The sequence below is a fragment of the Etheostoma cragini genome, chromosome 20 (genome assembly GCF_013103735.1).
Source record: "Etheostoma cragini isolate CJK2018 chromosome 20, CSU_Ecrag_1.0, whole genome shotgun sequence".
Lineage (NCBI taxonomy): Eukaryota > Metazoa > Chordata > Actinopteri > Perciformes > Percidae > Etheostoma > Etheostoma cragini.
In genome coordinates, this window is record NC_048426.1 from 18,205,498 (window position 1) to 18,229,106 (window position 23,609).

Below are 23,609 nucleotides of genomic sequence, written 5' to 3' on the forward strand. Positions count from 1 at the left end.
AATAGAACTCACTTGTACATTTTTGGCTTCCTAGTTTTGCGTAAAAAAAGATTTTTTTTAAAGGATCCACACAAATAAAAGTACACATGTGGTTTCTCTAGCTGCATGATTTTTGCCCATAATACCGTATAAAAACTCCAGAGGAGAGAGCAGGGAAAGATGCTTTTCCTCTAAATCAAAGGGAGATAGGAATGAGACATTGCTACTGATGTAAAAGAAAAAGGAGGAACAAGGCAGAGGGTCTTCCTGTGAGATCTACAAAACCCCTTGCATATCATATTTTTACCTGAGCTGCAAATGCAAGCCTTTTTGGATCACTGCTCACTTTTGAAATTAAATCTCATTTTTGTAGCAACTAAATCTCTTACTAGATATCAGTCACCTGATACCAGCTGTAAATGTCTTTACACCACTCCTACCCAGATCTGTGCAGGCGTATGAATTATTGGCAGAGCCATGAGCCCCTGGCACCAATGATCAGTAAATTAGACCAAAAAAAAGACAGAATCTGGGCCATAAAGGCTTCAAAGCACTCGCTGAATATACAGAACAAAGGGACCTGTGCACAACAAGGGAAGGTTTTTTTTTTTTTGCATAACTGCCCTTGGTGTTGGTAAGAAGATACCACTCTACTCTGACCCAACCTCCTCCTTCTATCCCTTCATCCTCACACTCTCGGGCTCACATGTGTAACTGCTGGGGAAAAGCCCTCTTGACAAGGGGAATGTGCACGTGTGTGTGTGTGTGTGTGTGTGTGTGTCTAATCATGACATCATTAATAACTTTGCAAATGATTTCTTTAAAAGGACACTTTAAGTGTTTTTAGCAAATACATTTGAAGGAATAATTAATAATTAGTTAGGCAGAGTTTCAGATATTTGTAAATACATAACCAAACAAAAAAAAAAGAAGTAAATTCAAACATAGTGCAAAAATTAAGCGAATGGCTTATTTAGCGCAGGAAGGCAATTTGGAAATTGTTTAGAGGATTACGGCTCTAGATACACCATCTCACTAACAGAATTTTTGGGCGTGGTTCATAGGAATAAAGGTTTTTAGTGCATCAAAGCTTCATTGGAAGACAAAATAATTACATTAAAGTTTTTTTTTAATATAATTTAGTTGCAATATATTACACAAATTCCAAATTTATACTTAACAACAAAATAAGGCAAATATACTGTGTGTGTGTGTGTGTGTGTATATATAAAAAAGGAAAGCAAGAGAGAAATGCTTAAGGATTTGGGGTATATGCGGACATTTCCTCACAATTTGGCTCAAATAAATATTAAAAGTAAACCGTGTCATCCAGTTGTAAAATACTAGAATAGGAGGGGTCTTTTTCTTCCATTAAAAGGGCTTGGATAAGAAATGTAAGGAAAATGTAAAGTAGGCGCCAGCAGGATTTAAATATTCCTGCAGAAAAAAGGAAACCAATAAACACCCCTCTGTATTAGTCTTTTACATTCCTCAAAATATCAGCCATTGTTCTGATGAAACTCAATACACTGATGACATAGCAGAAGAGAATTCACATCTTAAACATGTGAGTTCTGACAGAAAAAAAAGCCATTCTTTTTAAGATGCAGCGAATGCGTTGAAGACATCCAACACATACCGTAGCACCAAAGGCTGTCTCCATTTGGATAATAAATTAGGCAATAAGGTACTGCATAAGTACATGTAACAGCCCTGGATCCAAATGACACAATGTGTTCGCTATATTAAACTTTTACAGAAATTTAAAGCTTAAAAGGGCCGATTGCTACAGCAGTGCAGCCATGCTTGGAAGGATGTCGAAGTCACTCGAGAAGCAAACAGCCAGTCCAACTGCTGGTCTTCGCCGACCAAATGAGTTGGATCAGTCCAAACAGTCTGTTTTATGATTGTCTTTCTGTTTTTTTCAGTTTATCCGCTGTAATGATTGATACCTCCATTGTCTTTTGTTCTTTTGTGTTTTCACAAGTATCTGGCAAATGATCCTGAAACATTACTGTGGCTTCCCTGGTTTTACCCTCACGTCTATTTACAGCTTCAGCTGAACACCTCAACATCTATGGCTTTTATAGTCCTTTTAAGAGTACATGATTTAGCACAGTGCAGGAGTTTACTCAAAATGTACTAAATACATGTCAGTCTTGAAAGAGTTGGTAAAACAGAGAAAGCCTTTAAAGCGAGTGCTGGAGAAATTAAAGACAAACATGCAGCATTTCTCTTTTTTTTCTTCTTTTTTTCTTTCAGTGTTCTTTTTTTGTTCATCATCCTCCTTACTTTTCCTCCCACACTTCTTCTGCAGCTTCTGATTGTCTAGCTGTCTGACAGTCAGTAAGGCCTCCAGACGGACTCGTCCAAACGGCCTGAGGCGCTCATGGCAGTGGGGGAGTTGCTGTGGCTGCCATCGGCTTCCACGCCCTCGCTCTGGTTGTTCAGACCCGGGTTCATCAGGCTGTTGGTCCCGCCGGTGCCTGTGGCCCCCGAGCAGGACAGCAGGCGGGTGGGGGAGCGCTCACCCCCGGTGTTCCCCGGCGCCACCATGGAGAACTGGTAGGATCCAGAGCCTGTGCCATAATACAGGTAGGAGTTGGACTGGAAGTTCTGGCTTTGGTTGTTTGAGTAGGGTGGCGGCAGGTAGGTGTGGTATCTAGAAGAGGCGGACATGCTGAGGCCGCTGATGCCAGTGCTGGAGGTGTTGGTGGAGTAGGGGAAGGCCCCAGGGTAGTGCATGCGGGGGTCTGAGAAGCGAGGGTCAGTCAGCGGCGACAGAGACGGAAAGCTGGTCCTCTGGTTGAACAGATCTGGGGTCCCTGTTGGCAGAAACAAGAAGATGGAAAGAGTCAACAAACATTCAGCACAAATGAAAACTGGTGTTGTGATTATAAAACAAGGGGCTCAGAGATTTTCTTGTTTTCTATTATTATAAAAAATGACCCCCCCATCTCCAGAACTCTTTCCAAACGACCCAATTCTGAGCTCAGATTTCTTGCGATATGTCAGTCCATAGATGTAATGAACTGAGATTTTTTTTGTGCTTAATATCATCAAGCACTGACGGCACATCTTCCCAAAGCACCATTTGCAAGACTGAATTTATGAAAAGGCCCCCTCGCCACCGCCCTCCTACCACTCTTTCAAAAGGAGAGCAACATACTGTATTCTTTCTTTCCTTTTGCAATGAAAAGAGGCATTGTCAGTGCTGAGGGGTGCTTTGGATAAACGCTGACGGCTTGTTGCGTTGTTGTGCTACTCATAAATCTTTGTCTGAGGCAGATGGTCACAATCGGAGACAGACAGAGAGACAGAGAAGGAAAAAGTAAAGGAAAGAGGGAAGGAAGAAAAAAAGAGAATGCTTTCCATGTGAATATACTCTAAGCTAATATGTATCACAGTCCAGGACCTGTCAGAGTTAACTGCTAAGTATAATCTAACAGGTAACAGAGCACTGTGAACCCAGTTGTTAGGACTTCATTTTTAGTGCACACTTTTATAATTTACTCAGATGACAAAAGGGGAAAAGAAATTGAGGGTTTGACTTGGTAGTTTGCTTTTCTGAGATTAGGGGCCAATACTGTCACCATCTTTTAGTTCCTTGACTCAAACACCATATTGCTCAGTCTTACTTAAGTGGGGAGTATTATTGGCTGATCCTACATCCTGAGCTTCGGATATGAACCTATTTACAGTTCTGCAGCCGAATAGGACTTCTGAACATTGCCTGCTGCCATCTACTGTTAGTCTGGGTAAACCCCAAACACTCTGCCGGCAGTTTGATTTTGCCCTGCAGCTCAGTCTGGAAACCTGCAGGTTTAATTCTCCTGCTTCAGATAACAATTTTGTGGGAACCAATCATAAACTGGCTTATCTACGTGTTGCACTATTGGCTGGTTTAACATGATGACGATAGAGAAGCAACCAAGCAGCTTCTTGTTTACATTCAACATAGCGGCCACTGAACGCCACCAAAACGTAGCAACCTGTTGATGCCGCTGTCGCTTCTACGTCACCCGAATTGTTGTTCTGATTGGTTGAAGGACTTTCCAATTGCGTACAGAGTCATTTGAACTAGGCCCGTTGGTCACACCTGTTTGCAGTGAAAATACAGAGCAGACTCCCCAGACCAATGCTCAATCTCAAGTCTATTGAGCTTGGCTTGGTCTGGTAATAGCCAGACTAACCTACTGTAGTATTTTGGTTCTGGACCCTGGTGCAGAAACAAATATGTTCCACAGTTCTGTTGTATTATGTAAGTTACTGTAGAAGGTGTTGTATCAGTTTTATGCAATTTTTAGTAAACCTCTGTTTTTTTTTTCCTCTCCTGCCGAATTGTCAGGTCAGCGTGTAGTTTTTCACGAAAAAAGCAACTGTCACTATCACGCATCAGCTTCAGCGTGAATTAAGTCTTGCCTGACAAGTTAGGAATTTTGTGTACTTGTGCTCATGTCATGACACTAGTATTATTTTGAGGCAAGTAAGGTAAGGCCGAAATACTATACACTGTAAATGCCCTTAACATGGTTCTTCATACCTGATGTCAACATACACATGCTCCTTCCACACCTGTTGCTTGTGTACCAGACACACACACGCACACACACCTCCGTGGTTTTTTGTTTGTCCAAATGTGGCTTTCATGGGTCCAATGTGCCCACATGACTGCAAGTGTAAAATGTGGATTGGATGGCAGAGAAAAGAGAGCTTGTATTCGTGAAATAGCAAGAGCTTGCACGCCATAGCCCTGAGGGGGGAGAATGCCAAAGTTGCGTGCCACAGTCTTGTTGAAATGTCTTTTCCCTATGTCTGGAGAACTGGGTCCATTTTCAGCTTCAAAAAATCTGTTCCTTTGCTATTTCCATGGCCCCTTCTATACTTTTTTATTTTTTTCAAGAACACACTTCTGCAGTTGAATTTCCTCTTATTTTTGGGATGAGGGAGTCTGGTGGTGGGGGGGCTGTTTCTTTTTCCAGAGTCTACCAGGCATCGGAGTCGGTTCTCCATATCTGATTTCACGCGAGGAAAATCCGAGCCTTCAGCTGCTGTTGATTCGGGTGAAGTGGAGTCGGCCCACTAATTCCTACCGGACTCCCAAAAAGTCTCTCTCTCTCTCTCTCTCTCTCTCTCTCTCTCTGCCCCTTCATTTCTCCTCTCTGAGCTAAATTTAGGCTTCAGGGTGAAGCTGGGGAGGGGATGTGTGGCATGGGGGACTTGATGGCTCTTGCTGCTGCGGCCCACCCCGCACATGATCTCCATTTAATTGGAGTTGGTGGAAACGTGTTAGCTAAACTGTGGTGGGGATTGACTCCTGTGTTCTGTTAAGGGAAACTAGTCTGGACACTTATCACAACACCTTAATGGGCTTGTGCAGTATCAAGCACTTGGCTCTGAGCCAGGATGAGCCTGCTACCATCTTAAACTCTCTACAGCACAGTAGCTCCCTCTAGGGGGGAGGGCTGAACAAACTGCTTTGTAATTGAGAAGCAAAGTTGTTCAGTCTGCTCTTTCTCAACCATGTTGCATACCTACTGCAACTCCACGCTCCCCCACCCAGACAGTAAGTACAGGCTTTGCTGTTGTGGCTGTGGTAACAGTGGTGTGTCTTTGGCAGAGAGGGTCTTCCTAACTGGGCCCGGTAGAAGTTGGCTGTAACCTCTGCGGCCCAAAACCACACATGATCTCTATTAGGCTCATCTGAAATGTGTTGACTAAATTGCAGGGACAGGAGAGGGGATGGACCCCAGAGGGCTAGCTGGCACAGTCTGCTGTCTGTGATGTTCCCAGTCTACAAAGCTGGGAATCAGGGTTTTTATAGAGAACATAGTGTTCCAGTGCTCTCTTTCCTCCTCTAGCTCTCCAGCATAGCGCCACGCACTTATTTAATTTTGCAACACCAAGGGTGGAGTCATGCTCCTCCTTTCTGCTTAGCTCAAGAACTCCACTAGTCCACAGTCAAGCGTGTAACCCAGATATGACCGGAGGTTTTCCTCATTTGTGTATGGGAGAAACTGATTTTGGTTGTTAACATAAGGCGCAAGTTTGAGGCGGTCATGTCTGTGTGTGTAATTGTGCACGAAGATGTGTGTGTGTGTGTGTGTGTGTGTGTGTCCGCATGTGGCGGAGCTGGCAAAGGGGAGATGCAAATACAGGTGCTCACCTGTGAAATGTTTACTCAGGCTTGATGCAAACTGTGACGGCCAGTGCCTAGGGAATGGTGTCTCAGGCAAATAAGTGGAGGGGAGTAAACGAAAGAGAGAGAAAACCCCAGACTGGTCCAGCTAAAAACACTGTGCTGTGCAGTGAGATTGTTATCCTCATATGATCCGGGTAAGAAACAATGCAGCTCCTTTCAGAGGTAGAGAGCTTCTGTTTGATTTATTGACTGGTTCGGGTGGTTTGAAAAAGTGGATGCCATGAGGATGAGCAATTATTGTTTATAACAAGGTGATGATGACAACACAACATAATGCCAGAGCAAAGTTGCAGAGCAGGCCAAAAAATAGGAGACACAAATGAACACAAATGATCTCCAGGTGTTTTTTTAGGCACCACGGCTTTGGGCCTGGAGCATCATGTTGAATGCAAATGATAATCACCTCTGTACTGTGGCACCATGGTCAACAGCCCCAAAGTCTCATTCATGTTAGGCACTTTATCATGTGAGCACAGAGGACTTTGCATGTTGCCAACTTTGACATGCAATACAAGCAAGGGTAAAGGAAGTTTGTGATTGCAAAAAAACCTATGATTTTCCTAATGCATCAACAAACAAGGTGACACGATTACACTTTTTGTTTAAGTAAATCCTTTTCTGTGAGAGAAATGATACGTCCCTGCTAAGCCACTGACGTGATGTGTGTTTTGCTGACCCTCGACCATGTATACTGTTATTGTAAGGATGAAATGATTTGAACACAAGTAGCATCATCATTTGTAACACTTTCTTACATACTCTTTATGGTCTGGATTTCCTGACATTTCAAGTTTAGGCTATAATTCCTCAAACTAATTCTTTTACTAACCGTCGCTGTTGCTCACATTTTTTACACCATCATGAAGGTGTTGCTGCGCACTGAATCTCTGGCTAGAAAAGGCCACGTACAAGCAGTAACACAAGTAAATGTGTAATTTCCCGGTCTCAATACTCTGCTTCAGGCGTTGTCTTATTTCGACTAAATTGCAGAAAAGAGAGCAAGAGCACTGAGTCAAATCTTAAGTCAAGTCTTTTTATTCTTTCTTTAGTGTGTCTGATTGTTTCCTCAGCACAGTGTGAGTGGATGATTCAGCATGTCTGGTGTGGTGTGGCAGTTTCTGGGTAAGGAATAGCTAGGAGACTAAGGGGTCTGTTAGACCGCAGCAAAAACCTAAATCCTCAAACAAATGAAAGAAAGTGGCAGGAAGAGGAAGAAGAAGGCAGGCAGGTTGGTGGCGTTGAAGGAATGTTTTGGGTGTAGTACTGGCCCTACGGGCAAAACGAAACTGACTCCAAAATTGTCACAACAAATGGCACACCCTGTTATGCCCGCTTTTCCTCTTCAGTATTATTTTAATTTGAAAGGCTGTTGCAATGTCTAATTAAAGTAAGTTAGTTTGGAAGTCTGCAGCTTGTTCTGAGAAGCTCTTAAATATGTACTATTTGAAAGGTGTAAACACTTTGGCAGTCCAAAATGCCTCCATTATATGCTCTATTTTTTGTGCCTATTTGCCCACACTTAGTAATTAAGGCCATTGACTACTAGTGACCTCACCCCTCATTATGCTTGTTGAGGTGGTTTGAGCATCTGGTAAAGATGCCTCCTGGGCGCCTCCCTAGGGAGGTGTTACAGGCACGTCCAGCTGGGAGGCCTCAGGAAAGATCCAAGACTAGGTGGAGGAATTGTGTCTCCAACCTGGCCTGGGAATGCCTTGGGATCCCCCATTCGGAGCTGGTTAATTTGGCTCGGGAAAGGGAAGTTTGGGGTCCCCTGCTGGAGCTGCTGCCCTCGCGACCCGATACCGGATAAGCGGGCAAAGATGGATGGAGGATGATTGTGTCTTAGCAACTAACAATTACCCTTCAAAACCATTTTCTCATTAACACCCAAAAGCACAGATATGCACATGTACACTCTTTTTTTTTTTTTTTTAGGTTAAACTGAAAAAGCCGAGCTACATGTGAGGAAAAGTTAAAAGAAAGAGTATCCAAAAGCATAGTTATACAGACATCTATGGCATAGTAAACATTTAGGAAGCAGGGCATTGCAATGTCTCACCTGGCCATGGTCTCAGGTCCTCTTCTACCTTGCATGTCTTCAGTGTGGTGGTGTCCATCTGCTCCTGCCACAGGGCTGGTGTAAAACACAATAAGAACGATAGGTGAGAACTACGACCTGATATCAGAAATAAATCAGTGAAGGAATTCTGTTTGTGCAGGAATGCTAAATTTCAGTATTTTGATGAACACAGATGAATGTGTGGGTTGTATTTGTGTACAATGTGAGTGAGTCACTGCCTGTGCCATAGAAATCTAAAGCATGATCCAGAAACCTCTTCATGACAGACTTGTTAAAACTGTCTTGACATCTGGCGGTTTGGAGACGTGTCTTCCTGTCACAGGTTCGCCTCTGCTGACTGAGCAGGGAAGATTGGGAAGAGGAGGGGTGGTTTTCTCACCACAGTGAGACCAGTCTTGGAAAAACATGCTTGAAGGGTGCATGGGAGATATTTTTGGGTCTTTCAGGCTAGACACTGGAGGGACAGCGGAGACCTGTGAAGTGCAGGACACTCGCTAGCCTGTCCAGCCAAGCTGTCAGGATGCGCGGGAAAGGATCGAGGACCTACTGGCCCAACGCGTGGGACCCTGCTTCACACTCAACGGCCACACCGCAGCACGGCTGACCCAAGCGAGGGCTGTTTGCTCTATGTCTGAGACGAGGCCATTGTTACAAGACAACTAGCACGGAGCTCTGTGGACATGAGCTCTCTCAGCACATTGGTTGTGTCTAAAAGCCTCTGAACAGCATATTGTAAAAAAAAAAATCTCCGTTGTTGAAATACCAAAATATAGTAAACTCCTAACCTCCTGTAATGGCAATTAGGACGGAGATGGATGCCAGCAGCAGAGGGGTGGGGGTGGGGGTGGGGGGGAGTTATGGGCTGTTCACCTATAGCCACACTGGGCTCAGCATGTGTAAGATCTGTGCTTCCCCTGGAGCTCCTCCACTTCCTTTGCAAAGGCCCAAATCAGCACTCAGTCACCGAGAGGTCCTGCACTATACCTCACAATGGCAAATTCTTACACATAAATGGCCTTATTCAGAAAAGCTTGCAAGCAGCTGGTGCGATTCGCTCAAGAAAATAAACATTTCCTTCAAATATTTTGATTGGCCAGCAGACAACGTCAATACCAGAGGCACAGATTACCCCTATTAATAAGAGGACCACCCCCTGGGCGGAGCTGAGGAGTGGGGAGGGCAGGCGCTGGAGTGGGAGGAAGAGGCCACTGCGTCACTAATAAGTAGCTTTGGGGTAGTGCCAGTGTAGTTTTTCGGAGGACGCAAATAAATACATGCACTGCTTTTGAAGTGCATGTGTAGATGAAAGGACTGGCTGAAAAGATGATTGAGCCAAAATGGCGTCCATCCTCGTGACTCCGGATCCAGCAACGCCTCTGAGACATGTAATGCGCCTGCCGTAATGAAGCGTGTCATTGAGACACAGTGAATGCCGGCCCTTGTTGCTGGCTTCCTGTTTCGCTTAGGCCTTAGGCGTCGCAACGGGGAGAGAATGTGATAGAGCAAGCAAGAGAGAAAGAAAGACGCCAGCAAGGGAAGGAGAGAGAAAGAGAGCGTGTTAGAGAGGGGAGGAACACGGCCTTGGCTCAGCTATGTGGGACATTTGATATGTCTTTTGAGCCCTCACTTATAACGTGAGCAAAAACAAACACATGGGCTGAAAAATCCTACGCTCTCTTTGAGAGCTTGTCGTCCTCCCACCCTTCCCCTCTCCCCAGACTCAATAGAGACTGTTCATGGGACACATGTAGTTTCTGTAATTGCTGAAATGTAAAACTCAGGCTGACTCTGATGTGAAATTATAACTTACACAAACAGTTGAGTCTGGTAAAAAACAACTCGCTCTCACTTCTCTTTTTCTTTCTTTTTTTCACCAAGGAGGCGGCTTCAAAAGATTCTTTTTTTTTTGGTTGAAGAACAAAAACATTTTCAGTTTGAATTATTCTTCTCAGGGTCACAAAAAGAGAGTAACCACAAGTGAAGCTTTTAGGCACCATAACAAACAAACTCCGTGGCAGCCATTGACATATTATGTAAATAGTGGAGCGCAGAAGTATAACAGTGCGTCTAAAGGACTGGTCCTGACTCCTGCTCGTTTTGGTTGTATTGGCCTCAGAGGGCCAGCTTCCTGCTTGGGTTTGGCAGAAATCAGCATGAAACCCAACTAGTGTGACGGCGATGCTCTAAAGTCCAAACCACAGCTACCTGACGGCGCTAATTTCCTGTCTCGCTTGTAATTGGCTGATCGTGTCTTTCTGGATGTGTGAATTAGTGAGAGCCTCTCGGGCTGCGGCAGTAGCAGAGTGCCGCCTCGAACCTGGGGGGGCCGACCAGCTTGTTTACGTGGTGTAAACAGTGTGGTCACTGTGGACAAGGCAGGAGGGGCACGGCTGCATTGGGCTGGTCCTCCATCAAACAGGACTTTCTCAAGTGAAGTCCAGTTCCAGAGGCCACAGCCTAAACATACTGAACAACTGGGCCAAAGCACAGCTGCAGCAGATGTGTGCCAGTTTTGCAGGAGGAAGCCAGAGGTACCAACATTTGTGGAAGTGTCATTAATAGAGAGTAACTTGCAGGATAAATGCCAAGGAGTACATTCCAAATGTGAAATCTGTAATATATTATTTCTGCAAGATTCTACTGACCTTTTTAATAACATCTCCACTGGGGTCACACATCAGACAAACAGACTCACATACACACACACACACACACACACACACTCACAGTCACACTCTCTCTCTCTCTCTCTTTTGGGCCCTCATCAAAGCCAGCACTTGACTTGATGGCGGAACGTTATGCTAGTATCAGATATTCATCTTCAGAGAGGAACACACAGGTGTTGGAACAAATAACATGTTAAATGATACCACCTCAAAAGTGCCAGGACTTTTTTGGCTGATTAAATTGCTGCTGTATTTCTTTTTTCCCTCTCTCACTGTTAAAACACATTTAAGTTAAAAGAGCCGCTTTCGTCTCGGCTGTCTGTTAGAGGTCGTGCCAGGGGCTTGTTGAGTTTTGTCTGCATTTTAAATGGAACAAGGTAAAACTGGAATCTGTTTTCGACTTTGAGGAAAATCCAAGTTTTGTATTATCAGTTTGCTTTTCTTAAAAGTGGAAAGAACTGTTTATATATTATAAATGCAGTGTCACACTGACATTTTAAAGGATTAACTACATTCTGTATCAGAGGTAGAAAAAAAACTGCCACCCACAGACACATTGTATACACATGTACCTCACTTGAGGTTTTGCAAACCAGAATAACAATTTAGTACTTGATTGTCTAAGTGTCAGATTTGCTTGAATGCACTAGTTGAACCACGCATTTTCAACCACACACCCTCCCTCCGCCCGTGCTGAGAATCATTCCACATGTCTAGCAGGCTTACCTGTGGCAACAGAAGAACGAAAACAAGCAGCAAATGCAGCGTCTGCCAGCGTGCAGGAATCCTGTCACTGCATGCACTGTAATGAGCTCTTAATTACCCTGTCTGTCTGGGGCACTAGCAAAGAAACTTGCAACACTAGCAATGTGTGTGTGTTTATGTGTGTGTGTGTGTGTGTGTGTGTGGGGGGGGGGTTGGGGTGCGTGCGTATCTGCGTGTGTGCATATATTTTTGTATTTTCAATGTGTCTATGGTGCAATCGACTGTGTGATTTAAGAATCCAGAGTAGCATTGAGCAGATGTCTGGAGACACCTCCTGTTGACAAGAAAACTGAGACAGTATTTCATTGCTCAGACAACAATATGAAGCAAGGAGGCTTTAGGAGGAGATGACACTGTATTTTCTCATTTAGCTGTCTTCAAGGGAAAAAGCGCAAGGTTCCAGCCCCGGATAATGGAAAACATCTTTTGTAATGGCGAGGCGGGAATCCATTTAATTATAACGTGTTGACATGCGATCTATCACCCGGCAATTCTCAAACAAACAGGCCCCTGGATTTAAAGTATCTGCAAAATACAACAGTGTCTGGAAGTGCTGCCAAAAGCAGAGACGTGTGTGCTGTTGATATGTAAACACCTCCCTGTCTCTCTGAATGGGATTTATTACAACAAGTCTATTTTTGTTTGAGCTTCGCTTATAATACTGTGGTGTTGTCTGTGCATGATTCCTACACATAACGGGAGCGCTCTGTGCGATGTGTGCGTACATTTCCAGTCTGCTGCTCACACACTTTGACAAATAGTCGAGGTGGGAGGGAGAAGGGCCCTTCTCTCTGTTATTTAATTATTTTACCACTCTTGCCCTGCAGTATGCCGTCATGATGGTAATACCACAGATTAAGGTGTGTGGTTTTTACAGCCCTTCCCCTCGTCTGTCTCGCTCACACAATTCTTATCGACGGCCTCCAGTCACTGGCAGCTGTAACGCAAAGCTCAAGGCCTTTACCGTCTCTGACGGTTCCAACTGATGTTAATGTGTTGTGTCTGCTCACGGTGTATGTACTGTACGTGTGTGTGTTGCAACAGCACTTTGAAGCCTGGCAAGCCTACGACGCTCTAATTCCTGCCCTAATCCTGTGCGAGGCAGACGAGAGCAGAGCGAAGAGCTCCTCTTCATCTTCTGTCTCGACCAAGTCTGCACACCTCTCCCCCCCCCCCCCCCCCCCCCCCCCCCCCCCCCCCCCCCCCCCCAGCCCTCAGAAACTTAAAGCTCCCAGTATAAGCTTAGCTGCAGGGGGCTTTTTATTGGCAGACAGCCTACAGAGCTCATGCCAAACTCTAACCCATCCGAAAATTATCATCACAGTGACTGTATTGTGTCAAAGCTCAACAGTGTTTATTTTCAGCGTAACCGGTCGGTGGTGTTTCTAAAATGGCGGACATGTTTTCTCCTCAGTACAGGCCGTGCGAGAGAACAAAATCAATATCAGGAGTAAGTAAGGACATGCGGGAGCAGGGCAAAAGACCCTAGTGTTCTCGGCAGTCAGCTGTTAGATAGGCCCATACTGGTGACTCAGCGCTGGCTAAGCTAAGCACAAGGCCAAACACCGGTGTACGGCTGTGATACACACTGATAGAGTTCCACCCACACACGGCCCAGAGCTCCCAAACAAGCAACATGCAGATACAAAGGTAATGAGGTTCATTAGCTAGCATGAGAACTAGAGAGTGGGTGGGAGAGGAGGGCTCTTTGTGTGTGCGTGCGTGCGTGTTACCAGACATGCCATCCTGTTAAGATGTTCTGACATATGACAGGGAAGTGAACACTCATCCTCACTCCAACCATCACCCACGCAGCTGTCCACAGTACACAAACACACACATGCATGAAACAACCCCCTCCCCTCCATCGCACCACCTCAGTCTGAGTCTCAGCCCCACAACCCTATCCTCCACCCCCGCACATTCGACCATCCTGAGAGTGACGTGATTGCCAAGGTAGCGGCTGGCTGTTACATTCCTGAGGCTGTAGTCTGCGGTGTACGGAGGCCAGCTTCTGCACCCAGGCCAAGCTCGGTTGGCAGAACCCGCCATGCCACCTGGCCGCAGACTCAAACCTGCACACTGGGGGGCCCGGACCCACCAACGCAGGGCATCCGGGGACAGAACTGACATGAGCTTCCACTTGGACCGCCAATACTAATAACGGCTCCCAGATCAGTGGAACAAAACTTGAAAGCCCCCCGTGGAGAAAACGCACATGAAGGACTCTTGGCTTAGTTTTATGCTTGGTGTACTGCATGTACTGTGTTGATGTGTAACAGATTTGATGATTACTTACCCTCTGGCCGAATAAAACAAAGATATGTTTGTTTTATTGAAGAAGTTATTTACTTCTAAGTAATGTTGATTAATGTGAGCTGACTTTAGTGTGTTATGGGGATGTTGGTAGATTGAGGTTTTATGTATCAGTGGTCCTCACCTTGTGTGGTGCTTAGGTGGGTTTGGTGGATGGGGCGGGGATTATTGTTCACTGGGCCTATCCGCATAGACCGCTGGTAGCGCTCGATCTCTGACAGCCTGTCCGAGAACTGCATCTTCTGGTTGTCTTCTATCTTCACTCTGTGCCCTGAAACAGCGACATTAGAGGAGGACGGGTAAGAGAGAAATCAAGGACTTGCCAATTTGACACCTACACAACCAGGAAAATGGCACGTTATATTTCCAGAGTTGTACAAAAATAGCAAAAACAATGACAAGAGTCCTGTTGGAAAACCTTTCCTCCTCCCAAATGTCTTAATGAAGCCGGGCAGTTTGACATGTCTTGGCAAAAAAGAAGAAAAAAAACTTTACTTTGCCTGTCTAAACTGTTATTAGTGTAAAATTTACTTGGACTGTGAAGACCATCAATATCCTCAATTGTAATTCACAAACACTCACACAGGATGAAATTATACAAATGGGGGGGGGGGGGGGGCACTGTCACTGTCAGACACTGTTTTCAGTTTGCAAATACAAAAATATTATTAGAATGTTAGCAGACCTTGACATACATTGGCTAGACACTAAGTGTTACCCAAGCTGCACCTGCTGTCGCGTCATCTGCAGATAACGATAGCGTAAGTGGTTGAAAATAATTGCTTGAGGAATGCTGTTTTCCCTGAACCTAAAGTCTAAGAAATAATAAGCTATGAATTGTGACATTATGCGCTTCTATGAACTGCTGAAGCTAAGTGATCTTTATCTTCCCATCCTGCTTTAAAAAAAACAAGAGCGTGAGTAGAGAGTAGATCTGTCCCCCCATAACCACCTTTACACACACACACACACACACACACACATACACACACACACAGAAACATAAACTTAGGCCTGACTGACTGACACAGCACTTAGTCAGAAGGAAACACCAAGCCAAGGCTACCAGACCATATAGTCATCAGTGTTAAACTAAACAAAAAGAGAACTTTTGTAGGTGCGTGTGCATATGTGTGCAGGATGTGAGAATTAACTCTGAAAAAGTGAAGCATATCTGATGCATCTCTTTTGGTCCATGCCCGGAGAACTAACCAACACACTTAGCGCCCTTATCACTTTGATGTCCTGTTGAGGGAGATGGTAAGAAGAAAAAAAACCTCTGAACATGCCTTTTATGTTGACACGCATACGCAGACATGTATAAATACACATGTTCAGACACACACACGCACACGCACACACACACACACATACGTGCACATGCTCTACATGTGAACACACCTTAAATGTCAGACGTGAGTCCGGATGAGGGCTATGCCTCTAATGGGAGGAAGAGATTTTAATGTAACTATCAATGCACCAAAACTGTGTGTGAACCAGCATGTATACGTTCTGTGGTTTTCTCCCTGGCATCTCTACAGAGTAGCCTAATGTGAAGTAATGGCTGTATTTGAATATTTTATCAGTATATAAAGGGGGCAAGGCAGACGGACCAATATGGATTTTGCCCGTCCTTTCTCTCCACTGACCCATGGGCAATATATCTTCCCTCCGAGGCTGACCCATGGGTAAAGTTTCCTTTCGTTTACCGCTCTGTCCATTTGTTTGTGCCCACAAACAAATGGTGCCCTCTTTACTGTATAAAGAAATATCTAGCGTGGACAGCTACAACACACACGCATACAGATATAGAAAGGGTTTGCACATTGATGCACAGACACAATGTCTAACCGCAAGCAGCCCTCTGATACAAAATCCTTTCTTTCTAAAGTCAGCACAGAATAGTACTTTTTTTTTTTTTTTATTCACACCCACTGATCAACAGATGATCAACAGATCGGTTGCACTTTATGAGTGAGTGTGTGAGAAAGACTCAGTCATGACTAATCTATCTGACCAGAGACAGCAATTCAGTTGCTGCTCCCCCGCTGTTTGTTTTCCCTAGCATTTGGATGTTGGACGCCAAAGGAAAGGACGGAGTGTGTGATTCCATCCACTGGCCCAGCGGCTTCTTGATGTTACTCAGGAACTTGGGGGACACACGCAGACACACACTCTGTAATTTTTTTTTTATTCACACTCTTTTGTGGCCAGTCCGCCTTCTGTTTTAAACTTTGATGGAAGGAATGAAGGCTTACATTCTCACTCATTTTCACTCACTCACTCACTCACTCACTCACTCACTCACTCACACACACAGTGCCAAGTCCAGGCTCCATCGCCCACATAGACACTGTGGCTACTGTCTGCTCCAGGGGCGGCCAGGGGAAGCAGCCTTCCAAATATAGCCCCTATATGTGTCCTTGTGTAGTTATTAAGAGATTTACACCACCTCAAACGACTGAGGTCAGGGAAATGATACATCCCACCGCTGTCTTGTTGGGGGGAAAAAGTGTGACTGCAGGGGGAAAAAATTATAATTGGTCAGTTTTTCTGCGGCCAGTGATGGTCTAAGAAGAATTGGCTGGCGCTTTAGGGATGAAAGTGATCATTCAGCTGCCCACAAACAGACGTACACACACTCAAGGCAAGCTTTGGATCTCGTGGTCCAATTCCAGTTGGCAGGTACACACTGCGTTTGTCGACACAGCTTGAAGGGGGGGCTTTAGTGGGCTGTGAGAGGGTGATTTTGGGGGGAGTGGAGGCTTCATTACAGGGTTTCTGCTGCGTCTTAAAATGTCTAAACATTTTAAATTAGGGCTACAAGATATGAGGAAATTATCCAATTGCAATTATTTTGACTGATATTACCATAATATAATTCATTATGATATTAGAAGGAATTATCATTTTTGTTTCATTATTCTCATTTTCATTGAAAACTATTAAAATCTAAAACATGAAAATGATTTATAGTGTGATTTTTGCGAGGATCTGTACAAAACAAAGATTTTTTTCTTTAGTCTGTAGGATACAATTTGTTGTCCGGGACATCTCCGCAGCACCTACTGAATACTTCATTCAAAATGGTTTGACACATAATTTGCCTTTAACAAAAAATGGGGCCTCACCTGCAACATTGTGCACCCCTGCGATTTGGACATTGCAGCACTCCATATTGCGATTTTTATAAAATTGTGATTAATTGTGCAGCCCTATTAAAAATCTAAATGTTAGGCCTTACAAAGTCTTAAATTCGCAGAAGAATTGTTCTAAGTCCTAAATCATTTTTAATAGGTCTTAATTTTCACACATCCATGCGCTATCTTATTACGCTCTTTTTTTTTATTCTGTGGTGTCCAAATATAATTTTGCTGTATTATGACTACAAATGAGCCCAACATGTAACTTAAATTGCAGCCAATCAGCTTTCGTGTTATTGGTGCGAGTCTCTTTCGGATTTTACCACAGACATAAAACTGATTTTGTTCTTCAGGTATACTGAATTTAGGGCTTTGTTTATGATAAAGGTCTTACATTTAATTGATGATGGTCTTAAAAAGGTCTTAAAAAGTCTTAAATTTGACTTGGTGAAACTTACAGACACCCTGCAGTAGAACGAGGCCTGGAGTTCATTAACCCGGGAACACCAATAATCAATAGAGAGGCGGCACAATTGCACATACTTCCTCTCATTTTCAAGACTCGTTTTAATTTTAACTGTAGCTACTAAAGAAATAAACTTTCTTTTTTTCTATCCGTGTGAATTTTGTAGGGCAGTCTTCTTCTTTAAATCTTCGTGACTCCCATAGGGATTGTGATAAGATTCCATAGTTCCCTCTACTCTATGTGCTTTCTATGAAGTTAGGAGGCTTTCTATGCATAACAATACTGAATGAAAGGGGAACTATTTAATTGTATTTTCATTTTTTGTAATAGAAGGATTGTTTAATCTCAATTGTTTTCTGGATTCCGTGCATACAGGCGATCTTTGAGTTAATTGGTTGTTTTTCATTAACATAAACCGATATAGATACATATATTTATTTTATTTAGTTTTAGTTTTTGGGGAATTTTAGACCTTTAATTGAAAGGACAGCTGAAGACATGAAAGGCAAGAGAGAGGGGGGAATGACATGCCGCAAAGGGCCGCAGTTTAGAGTTGAACCCAAGCCCGCTGCATTGAGGACTAAACCTCTATATATGGGAGCCCGCTCTACCAACTGAGCTATATGGGCACCTTTTCGTTACTGATTTTAAGAAATTAATCAGGTGGCAGTCATCCTATAAACCTTTGCCGTCTGTATTATTCCCCTGCACATTGAATCTTAATCAAAGAAAAAAAAAAATGATATTGCAGTTAAACCTTGTGTTAATGCGCTCTCTTTGTCCAGTTGACCCTGCCTGTAGCCACAGTGTGTTTGCTCCGACCGCCAACATTTGACTCTGCAGGTCCGGGGGCCAGAGGGGTGCCAGCGCTCCACACCAGCCCCATTTCAGAGGGGTTTCTGTGGTCGGATGAATATTTAATGTGTCAGGGTGCACTTAGGAGAGAAGGCCCTTGTTTTTCTCTCTATGATATCATAACCACAAGATAGAGCTGGGAGATGGGGGCCATTGCACACATGAGGCCTAAACAGCAGTGCTCAGTAAGCACCCAGAGCAGAAATGGATGCTAAAAGTTGTAGATTTACTAGCCTCCTCTCAGAGTAGCGGTCGCATCATCTGAAAGCATTATGGAAGTCTATGAAGAACAAATAAAATGCTTGATATAAAATTTCTGGTATTAACGATGCAATGAAAGGCGATGACTGTGTTTTTAAAGAAATGGGTGTGCCGTTCTCAGAACCCGCTTTGTTTTGTGTGTGTGTGTGTGTGTGTGTGTGTGTGTGTGTGTGTCTTTGTCTTTTTATTTCCTGATAGTTTCATCTTTGCTGCAGAACAACTTGAAATGTTGCGTTGCGCCTTTGCCCTTGTGCATTGAAACGCATGCAGATAGATTGAAGTTTAAGTGATGTGAATAGTGCAAAGCTATTTTTCATGAGGTTGCAACCGGTGCTCTAAGACCAGATCACATGAACAGCTTACTCCACCGTGCCTTCCCTCCACAAAGCTCATATCAGCTCAACACAGAGACAGTGTTTGCTCAGTAAGGTGACAGCCAGGCCTTAAACACCGACGCCATAGCTGAATGATCACCCAATACGACCCGTTTCCTTCCTTCATCCCCCACATAATTCTCTGCTTCTCCTCTCTTTCTCTCTGTCTGTCTCTTGTCTCCATTGAAAGAAAGAAACATATGTTCCCGTCCAAAGGGAGACACATTAAACACAAGCTCTTTTTAGTAAAGGGCTGGGCGCTTTTTCAGGGGCAAAGTGAAACTCTATCTCAATGGCAAAGGGCAATACGTGCCTTGGCCCCGGCCCAGGTCTGCGCTGAATATATTTGAAGTGTAAATATTTGTATTCAACATATAAATGGACTTGATAGGCCCCTGATAACAGACTAGAATTGATTTGGGGTGGATGTATCTCACTTAACACTGAAAACTATGTCTGGGCTGTAAGGTCTATGTAAGTATGCAATAGGAGTTCATACAAGAATGCCTGGTCAGTGTAAGAAGCATGTCTGAGTCCAATCTTAAGGCTACTACGATAGACTGTGACAGCAGCTTTTTGTAGGTTATCATGTTTGAATGACTTTTTCCGTTGTTGCTGATGAGTCAAATCAGTAATAACGCAACTTAAAATGCATCTAGCTTCCCTCTTAGATATGTCCATGCTTTCCGTGCTGAAAGTTAAGTGTTGAAAAGATGTGAACACCAGAGCAGCATCCTTATCTAACTTTTAACTCCTAACTGTGTGATGCGGGGCGACAGTTGAACATATGTTGCAGCTAGGCCTACTTGCCTGCGAGCAAACTTCCGTTTGCCCTCAACAGACACTGGGGACGTTTCAACATCTGTTGAGCAAAGACTACACCTGTCTTCCTCTTCCTTCTCACTAGCAGACCTGAACCCCCAACGTTTTTGTTCCCACCCTGCTTCTTTCCGCCACTCTGTCTTATACTTCCCTTTTCGTTCTTTAAGTGGCAGTTCAAACAGCATCTCTGCAGAAGGGTGTTTGGCACTTGGTGTTTCCCAAGGCCACCAATCACACAGTTGGGTATTTACAGTGGGACGAATCAAAGTTCTTGTTTTGAGGCTGACCCTGAAGGATGTGGGTTTTACCCTTGGCTGGTGATTGTGGCTGTCTCGTCTGGGCCTAAATGAGTCGATGCTAGCCACACACAGACCTTACACTATTATACGCTCATTTACATAACATACTTGTATCACTTTCAGTATGATTGCACTACGTTTTACGACTATATCATTACCATGGATTAAATGCACTGACTGTTTATTTCCTGGGACAAAAACTGGGTGTGAGTTTAAGTCTCTGCCCTAAACGAGAGGTCGGTAAAAGTTTTGGCACGCTTTTATCAGAAGTTCAACCTCTCTGACCACAGCTGGATGATCGTCTGGTCCCTTAGGCAGATGCATCAGTCTCTCTCTGGGGACATCGTCAGTGTGAAAATTCCCCTCGCAGGTCTGAAAACAAGCTGCTCACAGCGGAAGTTGCTACATCAGACTGTTTGAGCAAAGAGCACAGCCTTCCTTTTCTGATAAGGGGATAAAGCTCTTTGTGTGTGTGTGTGTGTGTGTGTGTGTTGAACAGAAGCAGTGCCACACAAGGACAACCCTACAGTGAGGCAGGTTGAGGCAGGCAAACAGAAAGAAGGGGTGTCAAAATAAGGTCCAATGCACCCGGATTCTCTGACAATACAACAAGGCCCAAAACACATTGAGAGCAATCATACCTCTTTTGTCCCTCTATTCTATGCATGTGTGCGTGCGTGCGTGTGTGTGTGTGTGTGTGTGTGTGTGTGTCTCTAACTGTCTTCTACTCAGGGGTTCAGGCGTGTTGGGGTTGATAGGAGAGTGGCTGTTTTTCAGGCTGTTTTGGCAGCGTGCCTGCAGATTTCTTAGATTTCCCAGTGCTGCTGCTGCTGCTGCTGCTGCTCTGGCCTTGATAGCACAGAAGGCCTATTTGGCTCCGGTGACAAATCATATTAAAGCAATAAGCTGCTTTGAGTGTGTTATTTTAGCACTAATGGTGAATGGGGTTGTTGTGCTTGTCTGTGTGTGTGTGTGTGTGTACATGTTTGTATATACGTGGTAGTCAGGTTGTTCGAAGCAGTGAGGTGCCGGGGGAAAGGTGGGGGCCTTGCATGGCTGTGGGAAAGGAAAGCAAGCTGCCGTTGTCACATACATCAATGCAACGCCAGCAGATGTGTCAAACGGCTTCGTGTTCACACCTTTGTGCATACTAGTTCACACACAATAATGTGCATCGAGCATGCATTTGACCCTAAACATGCACATAGTTCCACAGAATGTGAGCTAATATTCCAGGTGGGTCAAAGTAAATGTGTCAAATGTCAAATGTGTGAATTTTCCACTGTGTAGGCATGCACGTACTTCACTTTAAGTATTTTCTCTGAGATTGTCATGTTAGTGGACTGCTGCAGTGGTGTTGAGGTTACAAAAATTGACCTCTTCTTTTTTGTGATGTTTCCAAGGCTTCTCTCTGTGTTTACCCAGAGGATTACAACCTTCTCCGCTTCTGGAAGCAAAAGAAAGATCTCGGTACACCTATTATTTGCTCACTGTTCCTAACCATTAAGGCCTGAAGAAATAAATATCCCAAACCGCAGGGTGGTGGTACACAGCGTATTTTCCAGTAACCGGCAGGTGCCTTCTTCCCACAAACCGCCCCCAACACCACCCCCGTACATCCCTACTGCCCCACCACAGAAAACGGTTTATTGTCATAATGCAGCGGGGGAGAAAATATTCCTCCTCTCATGGGCCATTTATTTTTCTAAATACAGAACGGAACTTTTATTGAATTACGGCTGAAAGGTCCCAATGGCTCCCTCCTGTATGGGTCAGTGTAAATAAGGAAGAGTGAGCACACACAGAGTGGGCATTTACTTCTCTTCATAGGTAGGTAAACAGGAAAAACGCTTGGCTAGTGAGTTTAGGGGAGAGAGGGTGGAGAGACAGAGAGCGGAGTAGCAATGTTGGACCAGCGTGTCAGCAACTCTGACAAAATGTCTTCGACTTGCATCATCAGAATGAATTGGAAGCGCTGTTTGGGGCCTTTGTAAATAATTCGGTAGTTCCTAGTACGCCTTGCTTACTACCTGTTTGCTTGCTTACTTACTCTGGCATCAGCTAATACATGGTGGAACTTTTTGTCTGAGTGAAAAAAGCAAAGGGCATTTTGGCCAGAGGCTTTATGCGAGTGTGTCTCCGACCGTCATCAACTGGCCTGATGAGGTTACATCGCGCTGTTTCAAAATGTTAGACAATGCTCTTCTTTTTTCCTTTTGACAAAAACTTGTGCTTTAAAGCTGCAGCAACATGCAAAAGGAGGCAGCAAGGGAAGAAGAGAAGAAATGTGCCTGTAATAGACTAATGGCTAAATTCTTTTTGTCTACACCTCAGTTTAGTTGAGGTATTTATACTAATTAGCTCTGCTTTCACAGGAAAGCCTAAGTAGGATTATCAACAGCTGTGTGTGTGTGTGTGTGTGTGTGTGTGTGTGTGTGTGTGTGTGTGTGTGTGTGTGTGTGTAGCCCTCAAAGGGAGTTGGCCTCAAAGCTTCTAGATGTGGTTAAGGTGGCAACAGTGGTCAAAGAGCTTCCATCTCAGTCCTTTATTTACCCTCCCCCAACACAGATTTGATTATATTACAGATGCTTTCATGTCTGTCCGGTGATGCTTTAATGACTCTTACAGCAACAGTCCTGCATTCATACGTATCTATTATTAAATGACATAAAGATGTCTCCCAAAATATTTAACAATGGAGTGTGGTTGGTTGTCTCTAATATGTAGATATTTTGCATGACTACTAAAGAAAACTGCCCCCCCCCAATCACAAGCTTTAGACCTCAGAATGTGGTGAAGTCCCTCTCTGAAATCAGAACCAACTCAATTCATTATGCACTACAGCATTCCACTGGATTTATCAGTTGGCCAATATTTGCTCTGCTTCTAATCACTAAGGCTAAGAATAACGCGTCTGGAGTGACCCCATGGAGGGGCAACGACAGGCTCCAGTCACTGCAGACGCCATGGAGTGTCATTTCTCTGAAGAAGACATAAAATCTTATCTTTATCTGTTCCCATCTGTCTGTCAGTGGTATTGGGGAAGACCATGTTCTTCGCCAAATCATAAATTAGTTAGTCATGAGTTTGGTTGTTGAGATAAGCTGCTAGATTTGTGTGTGATTGCGTTCATGCCTAGGCCACTTAAATGTCTCCAGGTTATACGTGTGGGGAGTTGTGGCAGGCCATCAGCAGTCAGGAAAGCACCCAGTACCAGACATGCCACTGTTGTTTCCCTCCCCTGGCACTGATACACCTGTAGGCCTTTTCTTTCAAAGACACCCATCTCCTTTTTCAAACATCAAAGTTGCTTTTGAGAGAGCAATTTGCACTGAGGGTGAGCCTTTCATGTGATTTGTGGTGCATGGGCGTGGCCCGGGG

At 44.2% G+C, this 23,609-nt stretch overlaps 1 protein-coding gene across 2 annotated transcripts in view; it reads right to left on the reverse strand.

Annotated features, from left to right (window-relative positions):
• Window positions 1-365: 365 nt before the first annotated feature.
• runx3 (RUNX family transcription factor 3) overlaps window positions 366-23,609 on the reverse strand; it is a 48,588-nt gene continuing 25,344 nt past the window's right edge. Inside the window, exons 6-8 of one of the 2 annotated variants that reach the window (XM_034858031.1) lie at window positions 14,133-14,279; window positions 8,241-8,315; window positions 366-2,804 (exon numbers count right to left, since the gene is read on the reverse strand). In XM_034858031.1, the coding sequence (XP_034713922.1) occupies window positions 2,323-2,804; window positions 8,241-8,315; window positions 14,133-14,279 (704 nt within the window). In that variant the 3' untranslated portion in view covers window positions 366-2,322. The remainder of the gene's footprint in view (window positions 2,805-8,240; window positions 8,316-14,132; window positions 14,280-23,609) is intronic. The other variant, XM_034858032.1, reaches the window with a different exon arrangement.